We start from the raw sequence: 25,345 nt of genomic DNA on the forward strand, positions 1-25,345 counted from the left end.
AATTGGTTTATTACATCAATATATGTTTTCGGTTTATTATTATCTTTGCCGACTACGTTGATTGGGTCTTCTGATCGTATGCTTCAATTCTTTGCCAATAGCTTTTCGGTTCATATATGAATTATTATTTGATGTTATTCGGAACCGGAATTGGTTGAATTTGGTCTTTGCCAACCTATTTATTTATTTATTTATTTATTTATTTTTTTTGTGCTTCGGTGTCAAATATAATTTGGAGATGAATTGATATAATGGTTTTCGATTCTGAAAACAAATTGAATAGGCAGCAGACTAAAGTTCAGGTTTTGGCATATTATTGTATCAATAAGTAGTGCATCAAAATTCTTTATTGCTTTCTGTTACTTTTTCATGGCTATTCCTTGGTTTGATCGATAAATATTTTGTGGACATGGGTCTACGTTTTTGAGTAAGAGAGTATTTGGTCAATACACATTGTTGGCTGATTGATCAAAATATTGAATTGTACAGCGCATATATCCAATCATCCATCTGGTGTTTCGCCAACACTTATTTAGCCTATTCTCATGATATCTAACAATGATTTCAGGCACTATAAATTACTGCACCTTGGCCTTTGGTTATTTGATTAAATTTGTTTATTCAGATTAAGTGTTGATAGAATTGTGTATCTATTGACTTTGTTATTTAATTGCGCCGTTACATAAGAAAAGGTTGTGCAGCGTTTCCTCAACCTTTGCTTACATGATTTCTTCCAAAAAAAAAAAAATTAATTAATTAATAAAGTCCAGGACCTTTGTTTTCTACGGAAATCATGTATTCAGATTTGTATTTAATTTGCATCAGGATTATAATAAGGAAATATATTGCTTTCTTTGATTAATATTCATATATCAAAGGCAACTGCAGTTTGGTTTCATATTTAAGAGTTTGATTGGTTTTCTTTTGTTCCATTAGCCGATTGGTGTTTATGGTAAAACCAATTGAAAGTTTATATTGAAAGATTAATTAATTTATTACTTTGTTTGTTGTTGATCTTGGATAAAATCAACTCTTATGCACCATGTATGCCATCATGATAAGTATGATAATTATTTTGTAAAATATTTTTTATTTTGGTGGCTTTTGGTTCATGATTTTCTTGCTAAATATTGGTGTTGGAGTATAGAAAAAGTGACGTTTATGCGATGATATTTGTATTCAAATTCTGATTTTTCCGTCATACTGTGTGATTGTATTTGCATTATGTGTTTAACTATTCACATTGCATAAGTTCATCCTAATAAATGATCTGTGGATGGACTTGGCCTTCTTTAATATACTCCCACATTGCATAGCTTCGTCCTAATATATGTGTTTGGTTAATTTTATAAATTATAAGTTGCCTTGTTACTTAACATGCTCAATCGTAAAATATCATTAGAGATAATAATCTGAGCAACTCTTAAGGCAATTGGAAATTGAATTATCTTTGCATTGTTTATTATTAGAGTCGTTTTATTATGATATAACGGTTTATTGTTGATTTGTGAACTGTTTGAAATGACACCGTAAAAGACTTCATGGTACTCTCGAATCATCAAAGTTCATTGACTCTATTTGCAAGGATGTAAGTCACACTCTTGAAGGTTAGTTGTGCAATTATTTTTCATGTTGTGACTTATTATACAATTGCATATAAGCAGAAATTTGTTTTCAATATCGTCTACTCCTTTTGAAATAATAAATGTGCAATTATATACTAAAATTTTGTTGTTTTTCCAAAATATTCTAAATTAAGAAACTCTCTATATAATAATTAATTGATTTCATGTTATATACTCCAATTTTTTAAATTTTACTCTATTGAGTGTGAGTATTTCAAGTTTAATATTTTGAGAGTTTTATTCTGGAAAAATATAAATTTGTGTGACATTGTTTGACATGTCCATTGTGTGATAGAGAAAATAGTTGAATATTTATTTAAATATTTTAACACTTTTTGATTGGTAATTCAACTATAATTCTCTATCAAGTGGGAGAGTTTTACATGTCAATTATTTATAAATATTTGTAGAGACTTACATTGAGGATTTTAATGTCCTATGGTGTTTATTAAAGTTCGGGACTATTTGTTTTATATCCTCAATTGATTTAAAATTGAAGTCTCTTATTTTTCCACTGCATAAATTATGTATTTATTATATTGAGTTGACTGTTTCACAGTAATTATCTCTTATGAGTTGACTGTTTAATAGTAATGATCTCTCCCCTAAAATACTAATTTTCCGCATTAAAAGAAGTATGTTGGGAATGCGAATTAAAATAATGAATGATCAGTCTAGATGCATTTATATAGTGCATATTTTCACTGTTTCTATTTTGACAAGCGCAAATGATTCCTATGCAAGAAAATTTTGTGCGTTGGTATAAACCGTTACCACCAAAGTGGGACCGCTTATATCAATTGATGGAATTTTCTTTGTAGTTTGAGGAATGTTTTTAATTGTGACATGTGATTTTCTGCCTAAAGGTGATAATTATATGTTATAGTTAAAAATTAATTTGAGATGAAGTTATTGGAGGATGTATTGATCGGAGGAATTTGCCTGCCTAAAGGTGACAAATTTCAAAGTTCAATGTATACTCATTAATTAACTCATCTGAGGTTTTGACTAAGGTTTTGACCTTAGTTGGTGCATTCTGCCCAAATGTGATTGTACTATTATATTGGCCTCTTTTGATAATACTAATCCAATTTGGTTTTGATTCAAATGAATTTCTCCAATCATGTTTCCATTCAAATGATTGTACTATCATAGATCACTTGATTAGTGAGAGATAACTTATATTCTTTTGATATGCTTGATTAGTGGGAGTTTGAATTTTATATTAACTCCTTTTATCAATTTGAAATTATTTGAAATATAAAAATATTTGAGCTCAGTGTTGTTGGGATCACTATGCCGGTGATCAACACTATTTTGGAGCTGAGACATTATATAAATAAATATTATAGCTCAGTGTTGTTGGGATCACTATGCCGGTGATCAACACTATTTTTGGAGCTGAGGCATTATGTGAAAACATAAATAAATAAGCTCAGTGTTGTCGGGATCACTTAGCCGGTGATCAACACTATTTTGGAACTGAGGCATTATGGTATCTTAAGAACCATGTAATTTCTCTGGCTTTGAGGCATTTGAGAGAAATTATGTCTAAAATATTGGAGCTCGATGTTGATTAGATCATTATACTGCAGTAGTCAACATTGTTTTGGAGCTTGGACTTGTGGTATCTTATGGACCATATAATTTCTCTGGCTTTAATGCATTTGAGAGAAATTGAGGACTGACGAAGAAAATGATAGTATGGTTGAGATCACAAACATATCATTTTCTCGCTACACTCTACACGAATGACTAATCGACGAAGTTTGGTGGTATTTGTAACTATGGAAGGTATTGTATCAATAACGATGTAATTGCCGCCATGATTCGATATCATTTAACTTTTGTTGGATGGAGTCTTAATTAGATGTTGCATCTTGGGATCATTGTGGCCACATTAAAATATGTTATCAACCCGAGAGTCGTTTTCAAAATGTTTTCTCAAATTAAAAATATACAATTGATTTTGCCCAAGTGGGAGAATGTTAGAATATTTTCCAATATTATGTGGGCTGCAATCAATTGTGGGTTTTGGTTTTAATAAAAACGGGTTGATGTTGTTGTGATCCATTTGATGATGCTTAAGCCCGATAATTGTGATCAGTAATAATGGGCTTGAACACTAATTCTGATTTGTGTAGAAACAAAGTGTAGGCCAAACTCTAGAGTCCATGATGGGTTGTGATCTTATATAAGATTGGCTAGGTCCCCTTTGCCGTCACGAAAAAACACATGAAAGCTCATTTGTTGTCTTCCCCATCAAAGACCTCAAAGACGGGAGCATGTGATAGGCAAAGGAAGACCTTGTCTAATATATCGGTGATTCCGATATCGGCTATTCCGGTAAACATGATTATCGATTCAAGTAAGTGTGTTCTAAATTCATATAATATATCGATCTTTAAATTGTTAATTATTACAACCAAATCTTAACTGACTACTTATTTATTTATTTTTTTTATTTTTTTATTTTTGAAAATTTGGTATCCGAACGGACCGACTACTTATTTTGATCTAAAGACTTAGATTTTTTAACTGTTTCCATTATTTCTCTCTTACTCGCTCATGTGTCCCTTCATTATTTTATTATTTTATTTTATTTACGAGAGAAAGATCAGTGGTATAATTTCAATTGAGGAAAGGATTTTTGTAAGGTTTAATTAGTAAAATGATCCCTTAAAGATATTTTTGGTTTCATATTGATCCCTTAAAGAAAAAAATGTCTGAATTGGTCCCTTAAAGACTTCTTCGTTAAACATTTTGGTCCTTTCCGTCCATTTTTACCATAAACCGTTAAATTGTGTACAGGTGGCACTATTGCTGTGTATGGTGAGTCAATATACTTAGTGGTACACCATAAACCTTAATAATATTTTAGTTTTATCCGTTTGATATTTTTGACAAAACTAAAACTATTGGATCTTATTGGTCTATTATATCTAATAGTGAACCACCAACATATGATATTTTTTCTTTTTATTCATCTTCTTCCTCAAACCCAGATCTTGCATTTTTTTTTTCCATTGATCTGAAGAGAAAAAATATTCTGGATCTGAAAAAGAAAATAAAAATGAAGATTTCAATAAGAATAAAAAGCAAATAATATGTCTACAAACATAAAAATATTGTTCCTCAGAAATGTCATAAAAAATGAAGATTTATTGAGTCCGTAACAAAAAATATGTCTCTTAAGTATGAACATATTCTTGAGTTCAAAATATTGTTTTTTCCATCGATCTGTGGTGGTGGTGGTGTTGAAGAATATGAAATTGAGTGTTGATTTTGAGATTGGGTGTTGAAGAATATGAAATTGGGTGTTGATTTTGAGATTGAGTGTCGAAGAATATGAAATTGGGTGTTGATTTTGAGATTTATTTTTTCTGGGTTTGTTTTGAAATTTTAGGGTTGAATTAATGATAAAGTTATGAAGAACATGAAGAAGGAATGGAGGAAGAAGATGAAGGAATGATGAAGGATGAAGAACACGATGGTGCACTGTTATATCCGGTGGACATTCAAAATCTAATGGTTTATTTTTCTTCAAAAATATCTGATGGTTAAGATTAAAAAATGTATTGAGGTATATGGTGGACCACCTACAATGTTGGTACACCTAATATATTTGGTGTTAATAAATTAACGGTAGGGACCAATGTGACAAGTGGTAATATTAATAAGGGACCAATCTGGACCATATTTTCTTTAAGGGATCATTATGAAACTTAAAATGTACCGAAAGAATAATTAAGCCATTTTTGTAATTGATTTTCAATACCATCTCGATTGATCACCAAAGATGGAGGATAAGTATCTATCCTTTGAGCAATATATGGAAGCCAAAGTTGGATTATGAGGTTTCGTCTTAGTGTTAATTCTTTACGTAATATCCTTATCGAATTTCTCATTAAAAATTTATATAAATTTTAATTTATTTATTTTACCAAATTGATTTTATTTTTTTATCCAGTTTCTCATTAAAATTTAATTTTTTATTTTTACTTTTAAGTTATGTGGTTTGAGTTAACGAGCCGAACCAAATTGGGTTCAGTGCAGCACAAATCAATATATAGATGTTTCAATTCAAGCTCAAAGTGGGACCACGTATAAGTAACACCTAACTTGCCTTCTAAGTTCTAAGTCATAACTGACCTGTGTTTTACATAATCTACTCTTACAGTGTTGATATGTACTTTCAGTTCTGTTTTTAGTAAAACAAAGAATCACAAACTTCTACTTCGTCACTCTGCTATTACTATGGCCATTGCGTGAATGTCTCCAGAAACTAAGAGCCAATACTGCCAGCCCGGCAATCCCAGCTAAAATCTGCCATAGGGGAAAAAAGCAGCAAGCGATTAAGGTTACTCTATATAAACTCGTTTCGAGGCTTATATATTTTAATGTGAGATTTGAGTTTTTCCCAATAGTATGCCTCTTAATGTATACCATCTCTAAGAAAGGCTATTATTAACTTTTTGTTGTTTTTCAACAAGTTTCACATTAATAGTACTTATGTCATTGGGAAACAATTACTGAAATAATTGGGAACAAACAAAACAGTTTGGAAATGCTAAGATGTTGTTGACATGAACATGATAGAGTTGTATCTTGCACTTGAAGATTTCATCATGATTCATTTTGTAGCCATAAGCTTTTTGACAAAACTTTATCCCCTGTAATTTAATATTTTCTGAAGAAAAAAAAAATTGTATCTTATAATTATCAATCCACTTTATGATTATCTTATATATGTAAGTAAGTGCATGAATTATATTTTTCTTAAAAAGGACAATAATAAAGATCCACTCACCTACAATGTTGCAAAGGAGAGAGTTACACCAACCACCATTGTTAGAACTGCTGTGTTGGTTCCATATCCATGGCTATACAAATTCCCATGCCCACATGCTCCACCTGCCCATAATAAAAATACTAGTACTAATAGTGTTGACTTTGTTCAACTTGAATTCTTTAAGTGATGTTTCTTAGTCAGAGACATAGAGGGAAGAAGATATTTTAAGACATACTTTGTTTTAGTCTCTTTTAAGTGAACAAATGTAAAATTTATAATTACCAATTATTCAAGATAAAAATTTAGACAAAATCAGTAACTAAATCAATTTCATTATGAAACGGTTTTCATATCATTCATATATAGATTTCTAAATCAATTTGCACAGAAATGGCACCATATATAGATTTCTAAAGGCTCTTATCATCCATCATATGTAACCACCATATCTCATCTAAAACATGATTGATCGTTTCTAAAAGCTCTGATTTCACCTATTTGAATGCTTGAGTTTGACTCAATTCTACATTTTATACAAACTCAGTCAACTCTAACAGAATTCCACAACAAAACATCAAAACAGACCAGATTCCACAAATCAGATTGCTGAGTCTCTTAAACGCAGAATTATTCTTGCCGATGCTTGTGCAATTAAATGACAGTATAATAAATATCAAACAATAGAATTTTACGTGGAAAATCCTCTCAATGTGAGAGAATAAAAAACCACGGGACCAAAGCCAGAAAAATCTTCCACTATGAATAATAATGAGTACACAATAGTCTTCATGGTAACAACTAGGAACAACAATACTCACGAAAAGTAGAAACCAATTAACAACACAAATGGCCTATTAAAACACAAATACACCTTTTTTCTTTTCTTTTTTTCTTTCTCTTTTTCTCCTTTTTTTTCCCCTCTTTTTTTCTCTTTCTCTTTCACTTTTTTTTTGTCTTTTCATTTAATATAATTTGTGTGGATTCCACTTGAGGAGTGAATCCACCCAACACAAACATAATAAGACGGTTCATAAGTTCATTTCATATGAGAAATGACGAAACCTCACACTCAAGGAATAAACAATATTGAAGGACAATAAATAACACACACAATGAAAAGCATAGCAAATTAGCAATGAAAATATAGTCTAATAACCGATAGGGGCACTTAAAATTGCCTCTTGTTGAATGATACTCTCCAAAACAGCTTCAGAGGATGTCAATTGATGCTTAAGATCTTCAGCCACTTGACTTAAAAAATCTATCTTCAAACGCAAGTCTTCAACATCCTTAGCAACCCGTTTCTTGGAATCCAATAATTTTTCAAAGGCATCTTGAGATACTTGTATTTCAGGAAATAAAACACGCCTCTCGACACCAACCAACCATTCCTTATCAAAAGCAAAGTTTCGCACAACTTGTAATAGCTCCACAAATTCAGAGTGGCTCGAGCCTGATACTTCCAGCAAACTATGGGTTTCGAGGAATTTCAATAGCTTAGCTAGGAAGTTATAGGCACAGCCCTTGTATATATCACCAAGTGAAGTGTCTTTTAAACGAACAGAAGGATTATTAACAAGAAAATCAGTTAACAAAGACAAGTTCTGATAATCCAAATGATTCTTGGAGACCAGTTCCTCAAGCTCCCTCTTGACAAGAAAAGGGTCACCTGAAAGTATAGGAAAGAATTATTATGCCAATTTGAGCAGAACACGTTAATTAAATATAAAACAAAGCAATAAGATACCCTGAGATGCAATAGGAGATGTGATGCTAGGAAAGGAGGGTTTAGATCTGGCAACATTTGAGTTTACTTTAATGAAAGCGTCGCCATTTGAAGAAACTGAACAACATGTAGAGAAGAAGAGAGTTCAAAATTAAAACGGTGATGAGGTAAGATAAGAAAACAAAATTGATACATTACCTTGATCATTATTAGTCTTAGAAACTCCTTCTATCTCAACCTCAATACCCTGCTCATAAGTTAAAAAGGAAGTTTATGTTTATAGTAAAATTCACTTCCTACCTTCGAAAGAGAGTCAAATGAATACAACGAAAATGAGGGGAATAATTGCCTTTTGTTTAGAAGCAACCACTTGTATAGGTGGCTCATTCTTTGTTCCTGAAATGGTGGACATAGTTGCAACTGCTGTTTTTTCTGATGTTAATCCATCCAACTAATTCCATAGCAAGAAAATGTAAATTAGTGGCAGTATATAATATTTAAATAAAATTATTTCTTCAAATATTTCTTGTTAGCTTTATATTACATTATTTACTTGAGAAGGTTTGATGATAGTATCAGTTTCTCCAAGTGATTGTTCATTCAGCAACTCCTGTAATGAGATCGAAATTATTAATTACAAGCATTACTATATAAGAGCTTCGACTATAAATTTGACATGGCATTCAAATTACTTCAGAATTTGTTGGTAGTATTGCTAAATCCATAACATTTTTAACAAACTCATGCTCTGCCTTTGGTGTTTGTTTCATTTGTATCTGCACAAAAAATAGAATGTTTGATTCAAAGACATTTCCATGGTGATTATGATCAAAATTATTAACTACATGCTTAGTCTATAAATTTGACATGGCCTGCAAATTACTTACTTTTGAATTTGTTGGTAGTACTGCTAAATCTTCTAATTTTTGAGAAGGATCCCCTGAAAGTATACGAAAGAATCATTATGCAAATTTGATTAAAAATAAAACAAAGCAATAGAATACCTTTAGATGCAACAAAAGATGTGATGCTCGGAGAGGGTTCAGATTTGGAAACTATTATTTCATCATCCTTAAAAAATTGTTCCTCAACATATGAGTTTACTTTCATCAAAGCATCGCCATTTAGAGAAGCTAAACAACATGTGGAAAAGAAGATAGTTCAAAATTAAAAGGCTGGAGAGATAATATAAGAAAATAAAATTGACCAAAAAATGTTTACCTTGATCATTATTAGTCTTAGAAGTTCCTTCTATCTCAATACCCTGCTTAAAATTTAAAAGGATGTTTATGTTTAAAGTATAATTCAATTCGTACATTCAAAATAGAGTCAAAAGAATACAAGGAAAATAAGAGGAATTGCCTTTTGTTTAGACGTAACTACTTGCATTGGTGGCTCATTCTTTGTTCTTGAAATGGAAGACACAGTTGCAACTGCTGTTTTTTCTGATGTTGATCCCTCCAACTAATTTTATAGCGCGTAAAATGTAAATTAGTTGCAGCATATAATATTTAAGTAGTATTTTAAATAAAATTGTTTTTTCAATAGTTATTCTTAGCTTTATATGCAAAATGAGGTGGTGTGGTACTATATTATATTATTTACTTGAGAAGATTGGACTGTAGTATCAGTTTCTCCAAGTGATTGTTTATTCTGCAACTCCTGTAATAAGATCAAAATTATTAAATACATGTATCACTAAGTAAGGGCTTAGACTATAAATTTGACATGGCGCCTGCAAATTACTTACTCCTGATTTTGTTGGTAGTATTGCTAAATCTGGAACATTTTCAACAAATTCATGCTCTGTCTCTGGTGTTTGTTTCATTTGTATCTGTACAATAAATAGCATGTTTGATTCAAAGACATAGTCATGGTGATTATTATTAAAATTATTAATTTCATGTATTACTATAAGTATGGGTTTAGACTATAAATCTGACATGGCCTGCAAATTACTTACTTTTGAGAGAATTGCTAAATCTTCTACTTTTTGAGAAGGATCCCCTGAAAGTATATGAGAGAATTATTATGCCAATTTGAGCACAACAAATTAATTATTATACTAAAAATTAATTAGTATGGGTTTAGATTTGTAAGGCATTGAAGGGAACATAGATTTAGATTTGGAAACAATTATTTCATCACCCTTAGAAAATTGTTCCACAACATTTGAGTTTATTTTCATGATAACATTATCATTTATTTAGAGAATCTGAACAACATTTGGAAAAGAAGGGAGTTCAAAATTCAAAGAATGATAAGGTAACATTTGAAAATAAAATCGATCCAAAAAATATATACCTTGATCAACTGGTAGTTCAAAATCTTCAGTGATTTTTGCACTTGGCAGTTGTTCAATCCCAGCATTTTCAACAATTTCAACACTTGCTAAATTCAACTCAGTATCAAAATCTTTATCAAATTCTTTGTGAAATAGATCTTCCACTTTCTCATACAAATCATCATCTATAGAAAAATACATTATGAACATCATTAGATAGATAAGCATTAATATTATAAAATCAAAATATCTACTACTTTCAATCGTAAATTAAAATTTAAAGAAGTCCAGGTGTGCCTAATCATTAGAATTTACCACTGTTATATAAAATTCAATTAGAGATGAATTTTAATCAGCCAAGAATGTAGTTAAGGACTAATTAAAAGCAATTGAAATCACATAAAGGTAAAACAAAAATCACATATTTGTAAAATCAAACTGAGACATTGGATATATTGTGTACCTATGACGTAACGTAACTTTTCAATTTCTATGAAGGTGTTGGTTGTTGATGCTGAAGTCAGTTTGAGTTGTTGACAATCCCGCACGAAGCGATTTTTTACAGTCTGGAATTGATTTCCCTGAGCACAACAGAGGCTTGGCAGCATATCAAATACTAAAACATTTAGATTTGGAATATCAACTTTCTGATCATCTTCACTTTTGAATATTTTCTCTAACTCATTTGCTTCTGTTATCATCAGAAAAGTTAGCTTCGGAAGCTCTTTACATACAGAGAATGGAAAGACAAATTTCAACTTGTTGCACTTTATAACAGCAAGTCCTTCTAGCTTTGGGAAGCATGTTGTTGAATTGTTTTTATTTTCCAAACCATCATGATCTTCAATAATATGTTCCAACTCTTTGCATTCTCCTATTGTTAAATAAAACAACTGTGGTAGAAATCTTAAAATGGAAGTGGAGAATGCAATTTTCAATTTGTCACATCGCATGATTGTTATGCTTGTAAGGTTTTTGAGGGCAAATGAATATTTGGGACCCACAAAAAGACAAGTCATCATAGGCAGATCAATCAAGACAATGTATCGCAAAGCTAAGTCCAGTTGCTGTTCATCAATTTCATTCAGGGAAAATATATTTTCTACATTGGAATTGCATAAATCAAGGATTTCCAAAGTAAGAAAATGATCAACGTTCCCACTCAATTCCTACATGTACGTACATCAAATAAATTACCAGTAAGATAATAGAATTTCTAGAATTCAATGGAAAAACATTTATAAAATTAAATATGAATTATAGGCAGTTAAAAGATCATAGGAATTTATTTAGTATTCTTTGGCCATGATTTTTTTTTCATAGGTTTTCTTTGCATACTTCAATGATACTTGATTAACTTAGTTTCATATTTTCTTGGCTATTTCAAAAATTTCATCTCTAGGATTTATGGATATATCTATTTCATGATATTTTAAATGTTTTGTCTAGAAATTAAGTATTTTTATTTATAAATTTAAAGAGGGATACCAAATAACAAAGATATATGGAAAGAGGGATACCTTAATGATTGTATTATCCTGGGAACATTCCCAGAGACGAAGATATTTCAAACAAGGATATGTTATTCGATATTGTTTGGGACACATGGCGATCCAACTTGGCAGACTGGTAAGATAGAGTTCTCTCAATTCCGGAAGATGAAGCTGAATCCCCATATCGTTTTGATGATCACTAGTGTCATGTCCAAATATGTATTCCAATTGAGCACAATCTTCAACATAGAGCTCTTTCAATTTTGGGAAGACATTGACACAGATGTTGCCACCAATGTTATGATATCCAGTATCTATTATTATGTGCTTCAGTTCATCACAATTCTTAATTGTCAAAGTTTCCAACTGCATTATTAGATCAATAGATAGGATAAATACTGATTTCATCTTCGGAAAATGAGTCAGCACAATCTCTTTAATATTGCGGAGGATCTTTGATTGTATTCCAAGACGTTCCCATATGTTAAGGCCATATGAATTTGATTCCTGCAATGTAGTTATGTAATCCCAATGAAAAAGGATCGAATTCAATCAAAGCAAACATTGTTGTAATGTGCACAAAAATTAAGGAAAAGTTACTATTCAAATTTTAGCTATTATAATCGATGATTTTCTAATATATTAACAGTAGTCTTCAATTATGGGGTGTTTTATGCCAAACTCTATGTATAAATAAATATAAGATTCAACCTACTAGAAAGAAAGGCTTACCGATGCCACTGAGCAGTCATGCGGTTGATCCCTATCACGCATAGGATCCAATTGTATTTGTGCTTTGGAAGTGGAAGATGATCCCTTCACACATTCTTCAAAAATACCAATGAAGTTTGGTAATTCAGAGAGCTCCAATTCAGTTAGTGAAACCAGTTCAACATGTTGAGATTGACCAAACACATATTGCAATCCATCACATTTTCTTATTGTGATAGCTTCTAGTACTGGAAGGTCTTGAGCAGAGAGGAAAGGTAGTATAGAAACTAACATAGGGCAATTCTCAACTTTGATGCTCTTTAGATTGCAGAGGTTTGCCTTACCATTGAATAGTTGTTCCAAATTTTTCATGTTTTTCAGTTCTAGTACAACCAAGTTGGACAAGATCGGTACATGAGAACCAATGGTGTCAATGAGGCACCGTAGTTGTGAAATCCGATCCAAATGAAGTTCAACAAGATCATTCATACCGTGTTCTAAAGGAAAAATCTCAGGCATGAGATTTCTCCATTCCCCCTTAATTCCTTCTAGAAAAAGAGCCTCTGCTGTTTGCATGCAGTACTTGAGCGTTTCTTCTGAAAATTGACACTTTTCATCACCACGAAACACAACATATTTGGAAAACCTGGATTGTCTTTCCAAATAAAAGGAACCTCTACCATGGATATGATATCTTTTCAACTCAGGTAAGGCTATTTCCTTACAAAATTCATTGAAACTATATTTGAAATACAACTCTTCAAGTGATGAGCATCCTTTAATAACCTCAAATGGATTTTTCATTCTAATTTCACAAAATTCCAACTTCAACAATTTAAACTTCTTCAGTTCTGTAATTTGGTTTGGCAATTCATTGACTTTGCATCTATCCAAATCAAGAGTCTCAAGTCTCTGTAGTTTTCCCAAAATAGAGATATCACCTAAATCAACATGATCAAACGACATAGATCGAATATTTGTCAATAACTGAATTGCAGGTGGTAATGATAAAGATTGGCTGAAATGAATGCCTGAAAAATTCAAAACACGGAGCCTGATAACATTTTCAAAGAAAGAATCTGGTACTTTTATACATTTATCCTCTTCTTCTCTATCCACCTTGACAATTAAAGTCTCAAGTTTCAAGCTATCAAATTCCAAGGAAAATAAATCCTTGCACTTCCCTTCACATAATAAATATTTGATATTTGTCTGCTTTTCAACCAATGACTTTTGCTTTTCATCAAACAATTTTACACATTGAATCTCTTTGTTCGCTATCCATTGAGCTGCTTCTCGGACCAAATCATGCAGTTTTAGACATTTTTCACCGCCCTCCAACAACAAACAAGAATCTACGAGCTTGTCTTTGGCTAGAACTACTAGGTTTCGAGCATCATCGTAGCTACCATAATCTTCCCCCAAAAGGCCCACACCTATGCAAAGTCTTGTTATAACTTCAATAGAATTTTCTTCATCTTCTCGGAAAACCGAACATAAGAGAAACAACCCCTTGGCTTTTTCATCCTTCAAATTATCATAGCTAATCTTCAACAAGTTATAAATTCCAACCTTATCATCATCAACACCATGCATGGATACAGGCTTCTTCAAGGATTTCAATGTCACATCCCATTTGTGCTCTCGATGTTGGTGGCCCTTTAAGCTACTGGCGATAACTGAAATTGCAACAGGTAATCGTTTGCATTCCTTTGCAATTTTACGTCCCTTATCGATCAATTTTTGAGAGGTGCTATCACTTATCTTGGCATACATTTTGAACATGATCCACGCTTCTTCTTCTGATAAAAGACCCAATTCAATTATCTTATCACAGTCCATGTTGTTGAAAGTTTCTTGATTACGCGAGGTTACAAGAACTCTACAACCTTTGTGTGTGTCTTGTTTTGGAATTCCTATTGCATCAAAATCAAGAGGCAGGCCTCGATCCCACACATCATCCAGTATCACAAGAATTTTGTCACCATTTGTTAATCTACTCCATAGTTTTTTGGGTCGGTCTGGTTCATTACAACCCCCCCATTCCAGTCTTAAAGATCCAGCAATATCATCTTGAATTTTTTTTATATCAGGAGTAAATGACACGGTCGTATCAACGACATAAGCAAATATTTCAGATTGCTTTAGCTCTTTACCCACTTCTTTGGCCATTGTTGTCTTTCCGGTGCCCCCCATCCCTTGCAATCCGGTTATATAGTTATTGTCATCTTTTAATGCATCCAACAGTTCTTTGTATTTTGACTCTCTACTTTCAAAAGAAATGTAATCTTTGGATGAATAGCGTTCAACACCTGGAACAGGGCGAGGAAGTTCAATATTTTCAAATTTCTCTCCCTTTAGTTGTTTGATCTTCTCCAAGTTATTTGATAACTCCTTTCCCTTTTTATATCGCCAGATACAATTAGGACAAAATCCAAAAAAACATGTTTGTTTTGTTTTTGTGTCCACTTGATTGAGCTCATCAATATCTTTTTCCCAAGAACTAACTATAGCTTGAATATCTTTATCTCTTTCTCTTGCATCTTTGACACGTTGCTCGATAGTTATCCTTTGTGGTTCCAACGTAGTTCTTTCTTCTTCAAATTTCTTAACAATGCATGTAAAGCAAAATACATAACGTGCTTCTGCTATTGCGCCATCAATCAATTTGTCCACATATTTCTTCACCAAATCACAGAGGAAACTTGCCATCTAAATCAATTTCAAGAAAACAAAGTCAGGCATATATAGAATGAAAGGTATTAGGATCAATATAAATAATGATTCACTACAACAGTACAACTATATACTAGTATCAGTCTTGATTTGAAATTGAAACGGTTCAAATTGCATATATAACCTCTTCCAAAAAGTTCACCATTAAGGAAAGCTTTATTGACATTTAGGTGAAATATTATATACTCAATGTGGAACTTATTCGTTCATACATGAAATCGAACACTAAAAAAATATGCAGACAAAAAAGCTAAAAAAGTAGTAAATAGTTAGCATGAATATTTGTATACCTCGTTTTCCGTACTTTCAATGCATAAGTTTTATGAACAGACTTCTTCTTTCACCAATCTACACAAAGAATCATGTAATGTTCAATTCAACATACTATAAATAGCAAAAAATCTAAATATATATTGGGACGAGTCTCGGAGAGGGAGTAGAACATAGTCCATTCTTATGATGCACGAGACCGACTATTATAGAGAAAGATATCAAATTTGCTCCTATTATAATTTTACTTGCTCTGTTTTAAATTAATAAAATATAAATAAAAATCACATCTATTACTAATATATTAAAATCAATTACCACCAAAGTTACTAATTTATCCGTATTAGTTTTAACCACGTTGCAAGTTTTATACGCTTCATTGTAATTTCACTAAAATAAAAATAAATAAAAAATATAGAAAGATAATATGCTTAAAAATAGGAATAAAATAGATTATAGATAGAAACAAAACGTAATAATCTATACATAAAAATAGGAAGGAAAAAAAATCAATAATTTATAATAATAATATAATAAAGTTAATTAGTATCAAACTTAAATTATCCGAAATACTCCTTATAAAATTTCTAATTTTTGATTAAAAATATACACGGGACAATTATTTGTCACTAAACCATAAAAAATTGGATAAATAAGTTTAAGAGAAATAATTAACACAATAATTTCAGTTATATTTTAACAATATTATATAACATCTATAAAAAAAATATTATATAACAAATTTTTAAATATTTAATTTAATATTTTTTTACATTAATATAGTGACACACTCAAATATTGAATCAAAATCAGTGGACCCGTGCCCGAGCGAATGCATGTGTCTTTAAACTAGTTTATTAAGAAAATAAAAACCTAATAATTTGGAGTATATTTTTATGTGTTTTTTTAAATAGGTTTTATAGAAAGATAAAAAAGATAAGAAAGAGAGTAAATAAAATCAGTGGACCCGTGCCTGAGCGAATGCACGGGTCTTTAAATTAATTTATTAAGAAAATAAAAACCTAATAATTTGGAGTATATTTTTATGTATTTTTTTTTAAATAGGTTTTATAAAAAGATAAGAAAGAGAGTAAATTAAATGCAATTTATATTTACTCTTATGAGAACTAGCGGGTCAGGCAGGCGCGTTCCGCGTCTGCCTGTTTCTAACTTATGTAAAAAAAATGCCTTATGTTATGGTCAGTTTGTTAATAAGAGATTTTTGCTGCTAAAAAAAAAGATATGTCTTATGTTATGGTAAGTTTGTTAATAACATATTTTTGTTGGTACTAAAAAAATCAAAAGGTATTGTTGGTATTATGAAAAGTTCACACCAAACTTATGTATTCTCTTTATATATAGTTAGAAGTATAAATAAATAAATAAACAAAAAATTTCTTAAAAAAGATTAATAAAATTTGATTTTTTTTCTCTTATATTTTAGGACGGAGTGGGTGCTATTTTAAACCAACATTGTCTTCACAAAAAAAAAAAAATCAACATTAACTAACAGGGCTTTTGTTTCACGGTTGAAAATTTCACTATCGGGAATAACTTTCCCAAGAAATAATAATGGCCATTTTATTCTCAGGTATTTTAAAGAAAATGTGTTTCGTTAGTAAAAATCATATTCCTTGGAGTTATGTAAGAGCGGGTATGTGGGTAGTTATTTTAATTTTATTCCCATTTTTATGGGAACCTTTTATTCCTATCCATTTTTTTGGGATTAAGGTGTAAATTACTTTTTTGCTGAGAATGTTTTATTCCTTGGAGTTAATTTCCTAACTTTGTAACAAATTTAGGAGTTTATATTTATAAGTTTTTTATATTCTTGAAAATAAATTTTTTAACCATAAAACAAACACTCCCTATAAAGGTTAATTTTGTAATTTTGATCCTAAACATACATAACTAATTTTGTTTCTTAACGGAAACACACTAATCTTATTTTTTTATTTTTTGTTAACTCCGCTAAACTTTGATCTATCATGGGAGTTATTAGTTTATAAAAAAATCCTATATTCTTGTCCCCATTGAATCATTGGACAACTTTTTGTCCACCAAACACAAAGATAAAATTTGTTCAACACCTTAAATTTTGTCATGTGATGTTCTGTCTTGTACTGTCATGTATTGTTCTGTCAAATACTTATATATTGCAGATCAATCGGACTTATAAACTAGCTTATTTACCTTCTCAAATAAACTCAAATACTATTAACATTATTAATAAAAAAAAGAAAATCGTCTTGAGTCATGCATTAATGAAAGGAATGTGTACTCAAAGTGTCTCAAACACATAAAAATAGTGAAAAATGTTAAACAGGATCCCGACACTAGTTAAGTATACTAATATAGAAATTTTATTTTGAAACTTATACATTTAATAGCTTAAAAACATAAAAAATAATATCTATTTAACATTAATTTTATTCTTAAGTTTATTTTTTTAATATCTTTAACAAGTGTCCGAAAACACCATTTAGCATAACCCAAATTATAAATATACACATGGAAAAATGCATTTATAATAATGGAGGTATGAACAGCATGAAAAAAATATGATCCGAATGAAATGCTTCGTTACCTCTTATGACTCATTTATGTTCAGTGCACAAATTATCTATCTTCTCAAATTGCAAGCAGAAACCTTAAAGAAACAGTTAGCAGGAGAAAGAACCTATAACATCACTCTTACTCCAATAATCAAGAGGAATCAAGAGGAATTCATGGAATTCTTTTAAGAATTTCAAATACCAAATTCCACCAAAATGGAGAATTGTATGTGATGCTGATAGGGAGGAGCCTATCATGCCTTTTACAGAGGAGTATTATGAGATGTGCATTTTTTTAATTTGTTTATAGTGGTCCTAGTTGTATTTTTTTTTTTTTTGGTAAGGAAAAATTTAAGGTGAGGGGATGGTTCCACAGTCCAATGAAGAGAAGATCTTAGGGCTCAAAAAGAACTTACAAAAATAATTATATTTATCTTCCTCCAAAGACACTAGCAGAGCTCGAACCCGGGGTGTGTCTCTTGTGAACAATTTATTTAAAGAAATGTAGTTTATAAAGAAATTTTTCGTAATTTGTAGGATTGTTTTGTAGGATTATCCTTAACACCATATGACGTCTGAATTCCTTTAAAATTTCAACGCGGCAGTTTCCTATGTTGTTTCATTTATCATGACTATTAACAAGAGTCGGGGTCAGTCACTAAAAAATGTTGGAGTGTATCTTCTGCAATTAGTATTTTCACATGGTCAGTTAAGAGTCAAGAGTCACATCGAGAAATGGTTTGAAGATTTTAGTCGTTGATGATAACAACAACCTTATAAATACCACTTCAAATGTAGTTTATAAAGAAATTTTTCGTAATTTGTAGGATTGTTTTGTAGGATTATCCTTAACACCATATGACGTCTGAATTCCTTTAAAATTTCAACGTCGGCAGTTTCCTATGTTGTTTCATTTATCATGACTATTAACAAGAGTCGGGGTCAGTCACTAAAAAATGTTGGAGTGTATCTTCTGCAATTAGTATTTTCACATGGTCAGTTAAGAGTCAAGAGTCACATCGAGAAATGGTTTGAAGATTTTAGTCGTTGATGATAACAACAACCTTATAAATACCACTTCAAATGTAGTTTATAAAGAAATTTTTCGTAATTTGTAGGATTGTTTGTACTTTCATGTTTATGTAAGTTGGTGGAAATAAATTAGACAATAAATACTTTTGGTTTCTACGCGTATAAATTACTTGTTTATAGCCCAAAGAGATATAATATAATTGATCTATAATTTTTGACTCGTGCGAACACACGGGCATGAAGTCTAGTTAAATCTATTAGTCTCTACATTTGAGCTTCATAAATTCACTTATATTCACCAAAAAGATAATCAAGAAAGTGAAAATATTGGAGTTCATAGTCAAACATCCTCTTGAAATTGCCAAAATCATCAAATATCCACCTGTATTTTTTTAAATGTCAAATCTCACTCTAAAATTTTGTATTGTGTCTCATCTATCAAATTTTACTCTATTGCCATTTACTCCGTTAATGGTGATAATATGTAGCGTTAACTGCATATATGTCACTTATCAATGTGTCACATGAGAATAATTGACTGAAATTTATAAAAACATGAGGGTATTTGACTAAAATATGCATAAAAAGAGAGAGTGTGTGTCTGTTAAAGAGAAAAATGTATGAATTTTCGTTGTCTTTTCAATATGTATAGCATAAGTGCATTTATGTTAATCGTAAAGACAAAAAAATACCTTAAATTGTGAGAGATAGAGTATAAGAAGAGAGAAAATGATGAGGAATAGAGTAGATTTGATATATTGATTGGTATAAAAGAAATAAGAGAGAGAGAGAGAGAGAGAGAGAGAGAGAGGGAATTTTATTTAATATTAAAAAGAAAATAACATCCTTATACTCCCTACGGTTATTTATATAAGAAACAAAAGTGAAAAAAAATTGGTCATTTTTATAAGAAAGTTTGATCAATTTTCAAATGTTTAATTTCACTCATGCCCTTATTTATTATGAGAGAGAATATTAAAAATAACTAAGTTAGTTGAATTAAGAGTAATTAAATAAGGGTATACATGAAATACATTTAAATTTACAAAGTATTAAATGAAAAGAACTATGTACAATGTGTTTCCTTGGTCTATGTGATTTGTTCAAAGTGTTCCTTATAACAACGACCTAAGAGAGTTTTTTTATTTTTTTTATTTTTAAGTAATTTAGTTATTTTAACGTAATAATATGGGACCCACCATATACTTTAATGACTTTTTACTATGAAAAGGTCCATCTTTCATATTTCCTCATAACCCTAGAAAATTGACTTGTAAGGTGAGAATTATTCTCAATTATAAACCTATATTCAGGGCAGAAACTTGATAGTAGACGGCTTGGATCGTGGAGATACTTTAATAACATCTTAGAATTGAGAGTTGGCCTAAATCAACCCTACAAACCGGCTTGTAAGGTGAGGATAGCCCTCGCAGCCGATGTGGGACTTCTAAACTATTCTTCTGTGTTCTCAATTTCTCTCCTTGCCAACAAGAGAAGTTTTCAAATTCTCTTCTTTTTCTCTCTTCTCTATCTATCTCGTCTCTATCGGTCTCAAACCAATCAAAAGCTAAATGTAAGAAATATATAGGATTTTAGGGAATCAAATGTTAGAATATTTTCTAATATTTTATGGGTTGCAATCATTTGTCGATTTTTTGTTTTAATAAAATTATGAGAAATGAAAGCAAGATTTGCGAGAATGAGTCTATGAATAATGTGGAGAGCACACCTGAATAGAAGGAATATTTGGGTAAGTGGGAGAGAATTGATTACAATTGATTAACGCATTGATCTTCTTAAAATTTTATATTAGTTGATCCCCTAATTAGGAGATTGAGGTGTGTTGTTTTAAGGAGTAACATTGCAAGCACAAACATTAATTGTGAGTTCTTTTAATATGCTTTATTAGTGGGAGTTTGAAAAGAACATTTGAGTATGTGACAAATAATTAAGATTCTTTTTATATGCTTGATTAGTGGGAGTTTAAATTTTATATTAACTCCTTTGTAATGTTAAAAGTATTTTAATCAAATAGAGCTTAGAATTTAATTGGCTTTAAGGCATTTGAGAGAAATTAAGGACCGAAGAAGAAAATGATAGTATGGTTGATGGATCACATACATATGATTTTCTCGCTACACTCTACACAAACGACTAGTCGATGGAGTTTGGTGGAAGGTGTTGTATCAACAAGGATATAATTACCACCATGATTCAATATCATTTAACTTTGTTGGATGAAGTCTTAATTAGATGATGCATCTTGGGATCATTGTAGCCACATTAATAAATACGTTATCAACCAGTGAGTCATTTTTAAAATGTTTTCTTGAAATTAAATATACACAATTGATTTTGTCCAAGTGGGAGAATGTTAGAATATTTTCTAATATTTGGTGGAGTTTGGTAGAATATTTTCACACATATGATTTTCTCGCTACACTCTACACAAACGACTAGTCGATGGAGTTTGGTGGAAGGTGTTGTATCAACAAGGATATAATTACCACCATGATTCGATATCATTTAACTTTATTGGATGGAGTCTTAATTAGATGATGCATCTTGGGATCATTGTAGCCACATTAATAAATACGTTATCAACCAGTGAGTCATTTTTAAAATGTTTTCTTGATATTAAATATACACAATTGATTTTGTCCAAGTGGGAGAATGTTAGAATATTTTCTAATATTTTGTGAGCTGCAATCAATTGTCGGTTTTTGGTTTTAATAAAAATTGTGATCCATTTGATGATGTTTAGGCCTGATGTGATCAGTAATAATGGGTTTTTGAACACTAATTCTGATTTGTGCAGAAACAAAGTGTAGGCCCAACCCTAGGGTACATGATGGGTAGTACTAACTAGGGTTGTTATCTTATAAATAGATAGGTTAGGTCTCATTTGCCACCACGTTATCAGGCGAGCATCACGCCGAAATAAGTTTGTCTGAGATTTGCCCCATTGATAACTTCAAATCATGTAACATGTGATCAGACAAAGGAAAATTTGGTTTAACATATTGATGATTTCTATATCAACTATTCTAATAAACATAATTATTGCTTTAACAAATAAGTATATTCTAATTTCATATAATATATTTATCTCTAATTTTAATCGTACATCAAAATCCAACCAAAAAAGCTAAAAGAGTATAAGGCAATGAATATTTGTATACCTTGTTTTGCATACTTTCGGTGCATATGATCAAGTTTTATGAACAATATTCTTCTTTGTCCAATCTACACACAAAGAATCATGTGATGTTTAATGTAGTTGAAGTTATGCATCAAGCAAAAGCAATAGACACTATAACACGTGTAAGCTCAATTCAATCTATGCTTTGACCACACTTTAAATTTGTCACCATTTTACATACTCTAAATAGCAAAAAAAATAATAATAAGTAACATATTCTTTTTTAGAATCAGCAAAATATATTGATTGAAAACATACAAAATTACAAAACACACAAGTAGAGTAATCTCATTATCGGCCCCGTCAGCTTAGCTTAGTTGGTAGAGACATCATAGGAGTCGCGGTTCGAACTTCAGACACTCCACTTATTCTTAATAGTGATTATGTTTGTTAGTTAAGTAGCTGACATAAATATTTTAGTAATTTAGCAAGGCGTGTTAGAAAAATGGTAGGGTGCTAAAAGAAATTCTCAGGGTGAATAGGTGTTTTTGTCGTGAGTCCGGACCTTTTGCCACCCCCCTCAGTTTTTAGTCCTCGAGGTTCCACTCTCCCCCCGTAAGGCCACGTTATCCTTGCCAATGGGATAGGATGGAAGCTCCGCCTTTTGGGAGAGTTTTGTTTTACCCCTTGTAAAAAAAAATCTTTTATCCCCCTATAATTCAAAGATTCCATGTTTCTAACCCCTGACCACACATGTTGGCATATAGCTGTACATTTTAGTAATGTGACATGCGTATTTGTAATTTTTTTTATTTACTTTTAAATTCATCCGGATATTTATAAATTTTTAATAAAACGCAAAAAACACAAATTAAAATCATTTTGTTTTTTTTTATAAAAAAAACCATTTTATTTTTATTAAAAATTTATAAATATCGTGGTGGATTTAAATTTAAATAACAAATAAATAAATGCAGGTGCTGGTGTTCGAATCGCGGACACCCCGCTTATCCACTTTAAGGGTGAAATTTCTAGCGATTAGACTACCTGACAAAAAAAAATCATCTCAAGGCGTGCATTAATGAAAGAAATGTAGTCAAATACAAATAAAAATATTAACAGTAATATAAATTAATGATATATATATATATATATATATATATATATATATATATATATATATATATATATATATATATATAAACTTTTGGTGTGAATTTTTCATAATACAAATAATCCTCTTAACATTTCTTCAAAAAAATAATAATACTCTTAATATTTTTTTTTTAGTAGCAAATTTTTTTTATTAACAAACTTACCATAACATAAGAATTTTTTTTAGCAGCAAAAGTCTTTTATTAAAAAACTCATCATAATATATGACATATCATTTTTTTTTTTGACATAAGTTTGTATAATAAACACAAACTGGCGCGGAATATATACACATAAAAAAAAAATTCATTTATAAAACTGGCCGGAGGTATCAACAACAAAAAAAAATGTTTTGAATGAAATGCATGGTTACCTGCAATAAACTATTTTCCGTTCAGTGAACAAACTATTTTCCTTCCGGACCCTTCCTTCCCCGTTTTTCAGAAACCTTAAACAAGAGAGAAACTATAGTATCTCTCTAACTCCAATAATCTATGCTTTACGACAACCAACCCTTTAAATAAAAATAAAAATATGTGTACAGTAGTTACTCCACAATAAGTGTTTAAGTATATACTTTACTCCGCCAACGGTTCTTTCTTTTATTCATTATTTATGTACATACTTTATACTTTACTTCCACAAGTGTTTTAGTATATATATATATATATATATATATACTTTACTCATTTTCAATTTTTTTTTTTAAAAAAATATATACTTTACTCCACAATATTGTCATCATTAACTATAAAAGTAAAATGAGAAATAAAAAGAAAAAATTCGAAGTGAAAATATCAAAATTTAGATTTTTATTGTGTTGACGCCATCATTTTTAAGAAAAACTTTTAAATTTGAATTCTTAACGAGTATTCCTGAGGCACTATTTTAATATTTGGCAAAATACTTTATACTTTATTCTTAATGGTAATTAATAAAAATTCTTAAACCGTTAATCATGATGTGTTTTAATAATATATCAGAATATAAAAACAAACCGAAACAGAGGAAGGGGGAGGCAGAACAGAACAAAGAGAATATCTCTCCTCTACAAATAGGATAAAAAAAAATATAATATAAGTTGAAAAAACAGAGTAGAATAATGACTAGAAATTTCACCATTAAGATGAGTAAGTGAGATGACCGGGGTTCGAATCCCGACCCTTTGCATATATAATGCAATATCCGTGCCGACTGAGCTATGCTCTTTAACAAACAAAAATTGGACTAAAAAAAGATTAATTGAATGAATATCTCTTCCTCTTAAAACAATCACTACCAACCTAAGAATAATTTTTTATATCCGTTCTAAGCGATCAACAAACAACACTTTTATCTGCCAATGCCATAACGTGACCAACAAGCAACGTTTTTCCGCACTAAAACGATCAAAACATTTTTTCTTTAAAATCGACCAATGCACAATCACCAAATTAAGAAATTTGTTTATCAGCTAATTTCTTTAAAATCGACCAACGAACAACTTGGAACCACTAATTTTATCAAACATTTTAATTAGTTTATGAGTTATAAACTATCAGTTATCAATCATCAACCATAAATTATAATCTATCACCTACCTTATCAGTTACTCTCTATTTGTTTTAACTCGTATGTTCGAATGTCCGATGCTAGCCTCAATTTACAAACATCTTCCATTTGGATGTCCTTTAGGTCAAATAGAGGTACTTGAAGGCAATCCAAAAGAGAGAGTATTTTTTTCTCCGGAGAAGCAACAGCCAAATAGAGATCGTCTTAGAAGAAAAACATGAACAACACTTTATTTTCATAATAAAAAATATCTACAACCTTGTTTAAAGCTCA

At 30.7% G+C, this 25,345-nt stretch overlaps 1 protein-coding gene across 1 annotated transcript; it reads right to left on the reverse strand.

The window, feature by feature from the left end:
• Positions 1–7,333: 7,333 nt before the first annotated feature.
• Positions 7,334–18,329, reverse strand: LOC123886407. The gene is made up of 19 exons (XM_045935725.1): positions 18,225–18,329; positions 15,658–15,715; positions 12,653–15,343; positions 11,948–12,427; positions 10,827–11,596; positions 10,448–10,677; positions 10,107–10,150; positions 9,894–9,977; positions 9,749–9,805; positions 9,506–9,607; positions 9,365–9,407; positions 9,148–9,276; positions 9,031–9,083; positions 8,836–8,919; positions 8,688–8,753; positions 8,493–8,594; positions 8,342–8,390; positions 8,165–8,260; positions 7,334–8,086 (listed from the first exon to the last, which is right to left on the reverse strand). The coding sequence occupies exons 3-19, from the start codon at positions 15,341–15,343 to the stop codon at positions 7,566–7,568; spliced, it is 5,601 nt and encodes a 1,866-aa protein (XP_045791681.1). The 5' UTR covers positions 15,658–15,715; positions 18,225–18,329; the 3' UTR covers positions 7,334–7,565.
• Positions 18,330–25,345: the final 7,016 nt, after the last annotated feature.

Source organism: Trifolium pratense, linkage group LG5 (genome assembly GCF_020283565.1).
Source record: "Trifolium pratense cultivar HEN17-A07 linkage group LG5, ARS_RC_1.1, whole genome shotgun sequence".
In the NCBI taxonomy this organism is placed as follows: domain Eukaryota; kingdom Viridiplantae; phylum Streptophyta; class Magnoliopsida; order Fabales; family Fabaceae; genus Trifolium; species Trifolium pratense.

Coding starts and splice junctions, on each gene's coding strand:
- LOC123886407 (XM_045935725.1), bottom strand. CDS start 15,343: ATGGCAAGTTTCCTCTGTGATTTGGTGAAGAAATATGTGGACAAATTG. Junction 9,084..9,147: donor ATCTTTTGTTGCATCTAAAG/GTATTCTATTGC, acceptor GTATACTTTCAG/GGGATCCTTCTCAAAAATTA. Junction 8,920..9,030: donor TACTACCAACAAATTCAAAA/GTAAGTAATTTG, acceptor TTTTTTGTGCAG/ATACAAATGAAACAAACACC.